This window comes from Mastomys coucha, unplaced genomic scaffold (genome assembly GCF_008632895.1).
Source record: "Mastomys coucha isolate ucsf_1 unplaced genomic scaffold, UCSF_Mcou_1 pScaffold10, whole genome shotgun sequence".
NCBI lineage: Eukaryota > Metazoa > Chordata > Mammalia > Rodentia > Muridae > Mastomys > Mastomys coucha.
Genome location: NW_022196892.1, coordinates 715,870 through 727,909, shown reverse-complemented (window position 1 = coordinate 727,909; position 12,040 = coordinate 715,870). Strand labels below are relative to the sequence as shown.

At 48.5% G+C, this 12,040-nt stretch overlaps 1 protein-coding gene across 7 annotated transcripts in view; it reads left to right on the top strand.

Moving 5' to 3' along the window:
- Nucleotides 1-12,040, top strand: part of Fam3d (FAM3 metabolism regulating signaling molecule D) — an 18,722-nt gene extending 6,682 nt beyond the window's left edge. For all 7 annotated transcript variants that reach the window (XM_031344432.1, XM_031344426.1, XM_031344412.1 and 4 more), the window contains 7 exons: nt 1,612-1,632; nt 3,512-3,629; nt 4,822-4,880; nt 6,262-6,312; nt 7,858-7,942; nt 9,569-9,695; nt 11,602-12,040. In XM_031344432.1, coding sequence (XP_031200292.1) covers nt 1,612-1,632; nt 3,512-3,629; nt 4,822-4,880; nt 6,262-6,312; nt 7,858-7,942; nt 9,569-9,695; nt 11,602-11,691 — 551 coding nt within the window. In that variant the 3' untranslated portion in view covers nt 11,692-12,040. The remainder of the gene's footprint in view (nt 1-1,611; nt 1,633-3,511; nt 3,630-4,821; nt 4,881-6,261; nt 6,313-7,857; nt 7,943-9,568; nt 9,696-11,601) is intronic.

The window sequence follows — 12,040 nt, the reverse complement described above, 5'->3', positions numbered from 1 at the left end:
ATTATACAGAAAGATGATGATAATAATTGGCTTTCTTGGTGACTCAACTGGGCTTATTTTATGTACTTAATAACTTGCAACTCTACTGAAGAAGATAGCTACTAAGTATTCCAAGAGAGTGAGGACAAACTTACTCTGAGAGAAGCTCATGGGCTTTTCTAGACCTCCAAGGCCCAGGACACAGGAATGAGGAGGTTAGGAACTCCTAGCTTACCTGAAAACCCAGACAGAAGAGACAGGATCAACTGAACTAGTTTCAGTATGACAGCATCTCTGGAGTCTTGTAACTGAGAAGTCAGGTGTGGCTGGTTCTGGGGGTATCCAAAGCCCCTAGGGCATGCTATGGATGCTGTGGTTGCTTTTTTTCTCTCTCTCTCTTTTTTCTTTTTTTGAAAACAGTCCTGTGTAGCCCTCTGGCCTCAAACTGAGTATGTACCAGAGAATGACACTGAACTTCTGATCGTTCTGCCTCTGTCCCCTAAGAGCTGGGATCACAGTTGGGTACCACTGTGCCTGGCTTTTGGGATGCTAGAAGTTGAACTCAGGTCTTTGTGCATGCTAGGCAAGCACTCTACCAACTGAGCAAAATCCCCAGTCTAAGTCAGCTAGGACACATGATGGCTACCAGCTATCCAGATGCCCACATTATAACTGAAAGGATTATAATCCCACTACCACCCTCCCTCCACCCCACCCCTCTCTCTCTCTCCCTCCCTCTCTCCCTCCCTCTCTCTCTCTCTCTCTCTCTCTCTCTCTCTCCCTCTCTCTCTCTTGCTCTCTCTCTTTCTCTCTCTCTCTCTCTCTCTCTCTCTCTCTCTCACACACACACACACACACACACTCACACACACACACAAATGGGCCAAGGGAATACATTTAACTCAAAGAGGGATCTGTCTCCAGAGGACTGTGGTATTGTAGTCAGCTTAGCCTTGGTCATTTGCTGTGCCTGGGGCCCAGAAAAGGCATGCTTCTTCCCCTGACATTTTTACATCCACTGAAGGAACCTGTTCTCTAGGACTCAGGGCAATATGGTGAACACCTGACCTAGAAACCTGGCAACAGTGAGGACAGAATAAGTCAATATGCCAGGCAGTGGCCAGGGTCCCTCAGGACTAGCATAGACAGGCATTCCAGAAAGAGATGACCAAGAGACCAGCACCACAATTCTTCTCTTTACTGAGGCCCTCAAGATCTCACTGGATCCTCTCAACAGCCCAGCGAGTACAGTGATGCCTTTCTATGTGTTGTTAAGTAAACTGAGTCCAAGGGCTCAACCTCCAGGCTTCTCACAGCATAGCACAGCTTGATTTTAAACACAAACAATTTGTGTGCATGCACATGTATGTTTATGTATATGTGTGTTGAGGGTGTATGTATGTGCCTTGTGTGGGTATATATGTGTATGTATGTATATGAGTGTATATGCGTGTGCACCTATGTATGTGTGGGTGGCAGTAAGAAGTGAGGAAAAAGCTCCCGTATGTAACAGGGGACCTACTATTCAGTGGAAGCACATGGAGGTCTCCTGTTCCCACTGCCCCTCCCCCTCCCCAATCCTGCAGGAGGATTAAGTTCCTTTTCACTAAATAGATTCTTTCTCTCAAACAGGCATGGCCCCCAAAGAGATCCGTGAGTATCTACCCAGCCCCAGCCCCTCATCTTCCCTTAGACAGGATGTCCCAGGGTCTCTGTTCCCAGTGCTGCAGGCCCCAGAGAAATACATGTGTCTTCCTAGCCCACTCCCCTGTGACAGTGGTAACTCCAGAAGCAGGGTCTGGACAGCTCCTCTCAGCCATTCAGACCTCTGGGAACTCTTAACTCTTTCCCTTCTGTGGTTCCTCCTGGGTAGTCTAGACCACACAGCACCCTGCCTCCTCTCTCTAGATCCTTACCCTGTTATGAGTCAAAATTGAAAGAGGGCTCCAGCAAGGATCAGGGCTCCAGAGAGACAAAGAAGATGGAGGGAGAGAGCCAGATGCTCCTGGTGTTAACTCAGGTGGAGCCAAATGCTGCATTCCACCCTCATAGGCATCTCATATAAAGCTAGCCTACCCCATGTAGATTTCAGGAATGTTTCCTTTCTACACGTGGGGGAAGCAGCTTGGAGAAGTGAGATCTCCTGACTAAGGCCAAACAGTAGTGACAAGTTGGGGGTCAATCGTCCCCACCCTGCTAGTCCAGAGCTTTTTACATAAGGCCTCTAGCCAGGTCCTGCAACCCCTAGCCCCACATGGTGACTCCAGAGAGAGATGAGCCCTCGGGGTTAGGATTTATTGACCCAGAAGACGTGGGAGCCCAATGCACACAGGATTGCAGAGAGCAGACTACAGGAATGAACGTAAACCATTTTTACACTTGGCCTCACCCCTCTGAAGCCTCTTCAGTCCAATTATGAACCAGATCCAAAGAGTTAAGACATCTTGCAGTTATCATCTGCTGGGAGAATAGAAAAACTCAACCATGTAGACTACATCCTACCCTTCCTGCTTTCTGATCCCAGCACTAATTAATTCCCACACCCCCACTCTCTAAGCCCATAGCCAGCTTCAGGAGTCTTATCATTAAGCCTTTTGTGATAGGTCCAGACTGACATTTAAGAGAAAGCCTGCTAGTCCATTCTGATCAAAACCAACTCCTTGATTTGACAATTACCAAAGATAATTGGAGAAGCTTCTAGCAAAACCACATAGCAGATTGGTGGAAGAGCAGTTCACAGTTTCTGGTGTATATCCTAACACAACACACATACACACACACACACACACACACACACACACACACACACATGCTGTGCTCATAACAGTATACCAGCTTTCAGGTCCCAAGCAATGGCACCAGAGTCCCTGGAGGGATGGGTCCCAAGAATTTGAAAGAGCTATGGTAACAGCCCTTTCAGCCACAATCCAGAAAGCAGATCCTAGCTCCCTGTGGCTAAGATGTCCCTATGGGCATCCTTTTCCTTCATCCAGCAGCCTGGTGGTAAAGGCTGGATGGTCAGAAAATCAATTCCAGAAAAGCCTGCTTAAGCTGGCCTGTTGACATCAAGCTTGTCAGACTTAGCTGCAGTTGATCAAGCAGGCTCTGGGAACTCCAACTGTGGTCCCCAGGGTAGGTGGTTGTGGGGGGGCGGCTAGAATCTTCTGCACCAGTGAAAGTCAGGGAAACCCTCTGCTTGCTATTCATCTCATCCTTCCCAGCCCAAAGCCAAGCCAAACCAAGAGGCTCAATGTTCCACCCAGAAAAGTGGGAACCAAGCACCCACAAATGCCCAGGCATAGGGTCGACCAGGGTGATCCAGCAAGGCATTGTACCAGGCTCTGAGCAAGCTCTATAGGAGCAGCCACAGTTAGGAAGCACCCAGATTAATTCTGGGGTGTCTAGACCCTCAGCCAGAGTCCTGTAGATTTTGATGCAGTTGGTAGAGGCCCAGCAGTGCCCAGAAATGAACAAAACTCCAACCCTGGTCCCCAGATGCTGCTCCTATGAGAGTGCTGTGTTCCCTTCCCAGAGACCCCAAAGTTCAAGTGTGGGCTCAGCAAGACCTGCCTAAACAACTTCTTCGCATTTAAAATCAGCAGTGGAGCTGCCAATGTTGTGGGTCCCTCCATGTGCTTTGAAGATGAAATGTAAGTACCCAGGGGCAGCTGTGTTTCTTTGCTTGCATTTCATTTGTTCATTCAATCATTCATCCCAAGGAAGCCCCTGCCTTTCCCAGGCGACAGGTGTATGTGTCACACGTAGCAATCAGCCAATGAGCTCCCAGTTCAGCCACACCTTGATAAGTTGCCCAACCCTTCCCAGCACAGGTTGTTGGGCTATTACTGTCCCCATTGTAAAAGAAAGCAGAGTGAGGCTCAGACAGGGCCACCTACCAAGCTAAAAGAAGGTCTGCCCAACAAACAAGTTGCTAAGCTTCTGGTGAAAGGGATGCCGTGTGGGGGGGGGGGGGTGGGGGGACTGTATACCTATTCCCAGCCTAGAAAGTCATGTTCATCTGCCACAGAAAACAGGGTAACAGGAAAATGAGAACAGATCAGTGTGTCCATCAGGATGCTGAGCCGAAATACAACTTGCTTGGGCAAAACAGAAACTGTACTTGCCTGTGTAGCTCAAACGCCAGAGATTTCAAGCTTCGAGATGAGCAGGATCCAGCAGCTCAAATGGCACCACGGGCCTTCTTCTCATAACATCCTTAGCTCTGTTTTCCTCTGCTGACCGCTCGTCCCCCCCCCGCCCCCCACTGAATGTGGGACTTCTCTGTGGATAGGGGAGGTTACAACTCTGACATGTTAGTACCACTTTAGCACTTGCTGCCTTGGGACCCAAGTCTAGTTCTAGCCTAATAGTCACCATGGCCAAACAGCACAGTCTGCTGCCCCAGAAACCACAGCCTGCAAGTGGGAACATACTGTGGTCCTGAGGAGTGGCAGAGCATAGCATGTGGATGCTGGGCTGCTGGGAATCCAGCTGAGCTCCACAAGGGAACCAACCATTCTAGGATGGCAAAATTCTATTTTCTACTTCTTCACATCCTAGAATGCGGGAGCACCCTACCCCAACACTTCAAAAATCCCAGGCAAGGACTCTCCCTCTTTCTCTGGGCAGACTGACCCAAATGTACCATGGACTAATGGACTATACCCCAAAGAACGTGGCCCACCACAGGCTTTTGGAAGCCCAAGCCACTACATGTCTTTCCTAGTGCTTCTGCCCTTGGGACCCAGAAGTAGGCCCTCTGAAAGCCCCCAACACTAAAGCAGAGCTTTCCTTCTGATCCTGTGACCACCGGCCTAGTTCACTTTCCTTCTTTGTCCGCAGTATCATGAGTCCTGTGCGAAACAACGTGGGCAGAGGCCTGAACATTGCTCTGGTGAATGGTGAGTGACCCAGGAAGAGGACACATCACCTGCTGAGTCATCCTGTAGAACTCAGGACAGGGCGAGGCTGGACTAGGGGAACAGCAGGTCTTACAGGCCCGGTAGCCCTAGGCTCCTGCCCAAGAGTTCACTGCTGCGACCCACGGCTCCACCCTCAAAACCATTCCAGCCTTGACCAACACACATGAAGTCACGGTGGGCAGATGGTGGCAGGGTGAGATCACAGGCTGAGTATATATCATGCTTAACTTCACAAGTGTGAACACCTGCTAGGTTCCAGAATGATGGCTAGCTACAGCTAAAAACCAGCAAGGAATGGTCAGGGGAAAAGATCTCGTCCAGGCAGCGGGGAAGGGAAGAAGGAAGGAAGGTCCCGGAATGAGACTTCCTGTCTGACCTCTCTCACACAAAGCCAAAGTGATTGACAACAACAATAATAATCAGTGACAATAAAAGCTAACATGTTGAGCCTACACTGTGTGGAGACTGCAACCGAGAGCAGGCCGTCCCCAGGAGGCAGCCTCCTTACCCTACAGTGTCTCCAGTGTGTGTCTAGGTCGGGGCATCAGGCTTCTCATAGATAATAATTAGCCAGAGCAGCAAAGCAGAGCTAAACATGGCTGGCTCCTAACCTTTTGCTGTGCAGAGCTTCCTTAGAGAAACAGTTCAGACCATGGCCCTGGTTAGAAAATCCTACAAATGAGCAATGCTCACAGAGACACACAGCCCCTTTCAAAGTCCCTGAGTAAAGCTCCCTATGGCTCTGAGACTCTGGGAGGGCTTCGCCAAGGTAAGCCTGTTCCCATTTACAGGGAAAATTGCCATTGGCCATGGCTTCAAGAAGCCACCGCACTGCCATACCCTCTGCAATACTGCCATCTAGTGGTGGAAGTTGACACCTGTGGCTTTCCTCCAGAATGGCAAAGGGTTTTGCCCCCAAAACCACAAAAGCCATTCAGGCCCTGAAAATCCATAATCACGGAAAATTCCATAGCTTCCAAAAGTTAGAAGGTTTGGCTTTCAGATTTCCCACTTATGTGGGAATAGTGATAACCATGACCTTATCATAGTTTTTGCAGAAAACAATATCTAGTACACTTACTGTTTCAGATACATTTCACTTCAAACTAGCAGCCCGTTGAATTTGTGCAAAAATTGAGGATGAATTGCTGACTTGTGTGTGAGCAGCTGTCATGACAGAACACAGATCTTGAGTGGTTAGATTCTGTTGTATTCTGGATGTTCAGCCAGTATGTTCTGCCTCTCAAATAAGCCTCAGTTCAGGAACTCTTAGGCCCCTATGGTGGCCCTGCATGATTCTCACAGGACAGCAGGGCGACGCGACTCACATTATGGGAAGTAATAACTCTCTTTTCACTAGGAACTACCGGCCATATGATGAAAAAGGGCAGCTTTGACATGTACTCTGGAGGTAGGCACTGCTGTTGGCACTAATGTCATGGGGGCTGAGCCCCTCAATGGGGCAGGGATGTTGTGGGCACAAGGATGGGAAGGTTGAGAGTCATCCTGCTGCTTTAAATACCGTCCTGGGGGCTGAGCTAGACTTAGGCACAGATCCTTAGGTCGTGGTTTAAGTATCATGGTTTATTTAGAAGCTGATCTCAAGAAATGCCCATGGTAGGTCAAAGGAGTGGGACAGGAGAAAAAAACAAAACAAAACCAACCTGTGCAATTAAAGAACTGTCAGGCACCATGTCAGGCGCAGCCTGGGGGTATGCTTGAAGCTCTGGCTCCTCGTCACTTCCAGCAATTCTGGCTGATCCTCAGGGACAGGAGTGCTCTTAGAGGCCAGGCAGAACTCCAGGCCAAGAAATGCCATGGTTGGCATTGGTTCCAAACATGTGTGCACTGACTTTTGTGCTGAGGATGAGGGCATAAGGCCCTGGTACCTACTCAAGCCCTGATAAGGAGAACACTCTATAAAAGCCAGGGCTGTAGTGATCTCTAGTGGACCCAAGCACAGGACACAACCTCCTAAGGTCTGGACAGGGGCTCTGAGAGGTGTGCCTCCCTCCCCATCTCTCTGCAGATATTGCTTCTCCACATAAACATGTTTTGTTCTTTTTAACCCCTGTGCATGTGGCTGACTGAGGATGCCACTGCCTTCTTCCTTCTTTAGCACAGCAGACAGTGCAGGTCTCCCGGGGCTGGAATGAAGGCATCTGAGTCCCAGGAACACTTTGGCTGCCAGTTTGATGCTCTATAGAGCATCTATAGTCTTGACATTCTTAATCTTTTTTGATCAGTGGTCCTACACTTTTATTTTGCACTGAACTCCACAAATTATGTAGCCGATTCTGGTAACAATTTGTAATCCCACTGAGAGGCATGTATTGAATGTGCCAAATGATCATATGTAAATTTCACAAAGATGCCACCCACAGGGCCATTGATCATCCTCATATATGTGTCACAAGATCCCAGAGGGCTGTTTTGTTCTGTTTTGAGACAGAGACTCATGAACCCCAGGCTTCAGATTTCCTGTATGACCAAGGATTACCAAGAGTCTAGTCTATCTGTGGTAATTTAGAAGATGCCATGTGGTCTTAGACAGTAGAGATCTACAAATTCTGACCCTCCTGCCTCTACCTCCCAAGTGCTGGGACTACAGGCATGTACTATCACACTAGGTCTATATGGTACCAGGGATCCAACTCAGGCCTTTGTGCATGCTAGTCTAGATACCTGGCCCCACCCCAGGGGACTTTAAAATGCCAGTGTCTAGTCACCACTCGAAGTCTCATGAATGAAATCCCCTTATTATGTTCTTTCATCTTCCTGCCCTAGGACAAATGCAGCGGGAACCCCCACCACCATCATACTGACTCCATCTGGCTTCTGGGCTCCCCTCAGCCTGGTCCAGGTCCTCCCTGGGTCATTAGAGTAGTAGAGAAGAATAAAGATGACCAACAGTCATTTCTCCTAAAGACCAGTGCTTCTTTTCTTCCTCCCCCAGAGCCCCAACTCCTGCTGGACTTCCTTAAAGAAATTCCAGATAGCACCCTGGTGCTGGTAGCCTCCTATGATGACCCAGGGACCAAGTAAGTGGGACACTCCACCTGCTAGGCCACATGAGGATACAATCCTAATACTTCCACACCTGCATGCACTTCTCCCACTTTCCAGAAAGCCCCACCTTCCAGCAAAATATCTTGAGAAAAGAGTCATGGAACTATGGGAAATGTTCTGGTGGTATGACTTGCCCTTCATGACAATGATGGCAGACTCTCCACGTCCAGTAGCAACTAGCTGGTTACAGAAATTGTAACACAGTGACATATGTCATCATGTGTGTACACAAGAAGACACATTGCAAATGATGGTATGAAAATATTAAGGACTTGCAAGAATGCTCACTGTCTTAGTCAGTGTTCTATTGCTGTGAGGAGACACCATAACCAAAGCTACTCTTATAATAGAAAGCATTTAGCTGGGGTTCTGCTTGCATATTTCAATAGCTTAGGCCATTATCATCATGCAGGTATGGTATTGGAGAAGTAGCTGAGAACTACATCCTAATCCACAGGTAGAATGAGAGAAAGAACAAGACGGAGCCTAGCATGCATGAGCTTTATCCCCAGTGACACACTTCCTCCAACAAGGGCACACCTAATGGTTGTAACCCTTTCAAATGGTTCCATTCCTTGGTGACAAAGCATTCAAGTATAGGAGCCTATGGGGGCCATTCTTATTCAAACCACCACACTCATCCTCTAGGGCTGAATAAGATATGTATACACACATGTGAGTGTGAGTGTGTGTATGTGTGTGTGTGTGCATGTGTGCATGTGCATTCCTTAGGCTGGTGAGATGGCTTAGTAGATAATGGACTTGCTGGAAAAGGGTGGAGAGTGGGTTTGAATCCCCAGAACCCACATCAGTGATATGTAGACATTGTAGCCAGCCTGCAATTCTAGCTTCTGAAGACCAAAACAACGGATTATCAGAGCAATTAGGATAGCCAGACTTGCCATATCCAGTGAACTCTGTATTTGACTGAGGAAACTTTGACTCAAAAGAGTAAATTGGAAGAATGATTGAGAAATATTCTTGACATCAGTCTTGAGCCACCACACATACACATGCATAGGCGTATATATACATGTCTGCACACACACATGCAATCATTCATGTACATGTGTGTACATATTTAAGAAGAAGAAAAAATCCACTTGTACTACATAGCTTGTTAGGACTAACTGCACACTGTATGGCCCCATTAAAATCATATCATTTATTGAATGTTGTAGCCAGCTTGGCATATATAAATATACTCTCAATGTTCATACCTAGCTTACCTAACAACACATTTCTTAGATTGGATCCCATCATCAAACAACTCATAACCATGTTAAAACATTTATAATGGTTTCTGCAAGGCAAAGAAGAGTAAGCTCCACCTCTTAGTTAGTGCTTTACAATATCCCATGTTTTCCTAGATAAACATGTACCTATAAACAGAGCAGTACTGTTCAAACAGATCTCCCAGCCACTGAAAGCTCTCTTGCAAAGTCTCAGACCCCTAGCCCAATCCCAGTGAAGTTTGAGAGCCTCAGAAGTCAGGTGCTACAGGTGCAGTGAAGAGTGGGGCCAGTCCATGGGGACTTTACCCTGGTCCCACCTCCCACCAATGCCTGCAGCCTCACCTAAACTATTCTCTCTTGCAGAATGAATGACAAAATCAGGACGCTCTTCTCCAACCTGGGGAGTTCCTATGCCAAGCAGCTGGGCTTCCGGGACAGCTGGGTCTTTATAGGTGCGAAAGACCTCAAGAGTAGAAGCCCATATGAGCAGGTAGGTTCCTTTACATGCACCAGGAAGGGAACAACAGCACCCCAGCATGTGGAAAGACATACTGAGCTCTGTGGCCATGGCCTGAGGGTGATCCTGAGCACAGGGGGTCTAACAAACTCCAGTGTGGAGTTTGAAGAATCCTCGGAGGATGGAGGAGGAATAATCAGAGCTTGAAGGCTCCAGAGAAAGTTAGACCTTCTCCCCTGTTCTGTACACCGCAGCCTGGAGCGATCCGAGAAACCTGGGAGAACCGACCCGTCCTTCCCAGTACTACCCAGATCCCAAGATGGGAGCTACGGGTTAATGACTCTACACAAAAGGCTCTGTAGACTCAAAAGGAAAGTGCTGGGGACCCATAAGGGGCATCTGCGAGGGAGTGGCAGGATCCATCGCATAATAAGCACTCACTCGGCTCAGGCATATGACAAGCAAGTTGCTGGCCGGGGACCCATCTAACATGCACAGCGAAGCGGATACGATTATCATCTTAGCACATGTGTGAGATAGCACAGGCATTGAGAGAGAGCCTCAGGCCTCAGAACAAGTCTGAGAGGCAGCACACTGCGAACAGAGGCTTGCCTAGCTTCACAAAAATGTCCTTGTCTCTCAGGAAGCCTTGCTGGCCAAGCACCAAGAGCACCAGGGAAGAGAGCTGGGAGCTGGGAGGCCTATGTGATGATGAGACAGGGCACAGCAACCCAGATGTGTAGAGACTGAAATGCAGGCAGGGCTGAGGGGACAGTGCAGAAGTGGGGCTCAACTCTGGGAGGAGGGCCACTGGGGCTTTGTCCTTGACTGGACAGTGCTGGCTCATATAGTTGTGATTCCATAAGGACGTATCCACATTAGAACTTGTGATATGTTCTTAGGTCTTTGCTGTGATGAAGATTTGAGAGAACAATCTAAAGGACAGATTTTCTTTGGTTTCTGCTCTCAGAGACTTAAACCCAATGTATCAGGGCAAAACGGCTCACCTTGTGGAGGCCAGGAAGCAGAGAGCAAATGCCTGGGCTAGTGGCGCTCTTTTTCTTTTCCCCTTTATCCAGGATCCCAGTCTATGAATGGGGTGGCTTGAATTAATAACCTTCCTCCTTCATTAATCCTCTCTTGAAACACTCGCACAGATATATCCAGAGGAGTATTTTACACTCCTAGACACTCCTCAGTCCAGCTAATGGGCAATCAAATTTTTAACCAGGCTTAGTTCAAGATGGCTTAAGCTTGGAGAAGATAGGGGAGAATGTCCACAGCCTCTGGACTGGGCTCCAGCACACAGGACAGTGGGTGGAGCTAAGGCTGCACTGGCCAGGCAGGTCCTCTTTCTTCCTCCTTGTAGGGAAAGGGTCCATATCCATCAAAAGCAGGTGACCCTAAAGCAAGTCACCAATGATATCCTATGTTCCCATACTGGTAACACATTAGAGAAATCACATGGAGAATTTCCCACACAAAGTGACACTACCTCTCCATGCCTCAGTTTCCCCCCACAGAATGGGACAGTATGTACTTCCCAGGACTGTCATGCAGATTAAGTACATAAAGCAGCTTGGGACAGTGCCAAGCATGCAGCGAATGCTCAATAACTGTTAACGATCCTTCTTTCCCATGTTGTTACTATCATGATTTGGAGCTAGGGGGGGGGGATTAGTGGGGGCTTAGGAGAAGGGCTGCAGCTCCCCAGGCTCTCCCAACCCTTGATGGCCCTGTGGGGTGTAATAGGCTCTGATCCCATGGCTGAGACCTTGAGAAGTTGTGGTCCTGCCCTGAGCTTCTGGCCCCATCTGTAAAATGAGGCTGTGGCGGAGGTAAAGTGAGCCCTCTGAGGATAAAAGTGCAAATGCTTTCTCCGTGAATCCTAGACAGCCTTGACCACTCACTGTCTGAAACCTCTCTCTTCTCTCCCTAGTACCTAAAGAACAACCCAGAAACAAACAAGTATGAAGGATGGCCGGAGCTACTAGAGCTGGAGGGCTGCGTGCCACGGAAAGTAATGTAGGGTAACCTTGGCCCTTTCTGGCCCAGGGAGCCAAAGAAACGCCCAACTGACTTGAGAGCAGAACCCAGGAGTGCTGGGTCTGTGCTGACAGGAGCCGACTGGGAGGAAGAAAGGAGAAGCCATATGGGATGCTCTGATCATCTCCTACACAAAGTGACTCACTTCCCCTCTAAGGAAGCAGCAGCCTCCCACTGCCCCGTGGTGACCAACTTGAGGATGGGCAGCCTTGGGGCCTGTGGAACCGGCTGTGATGGAGAGAAGACGACCTTCCGAGACTGCCCGTGCTTGTCTCCAGAAGGACTGGCTGTCTACACTTACTTGAGCAGGATTAAATTCTATTTTTGCTGAT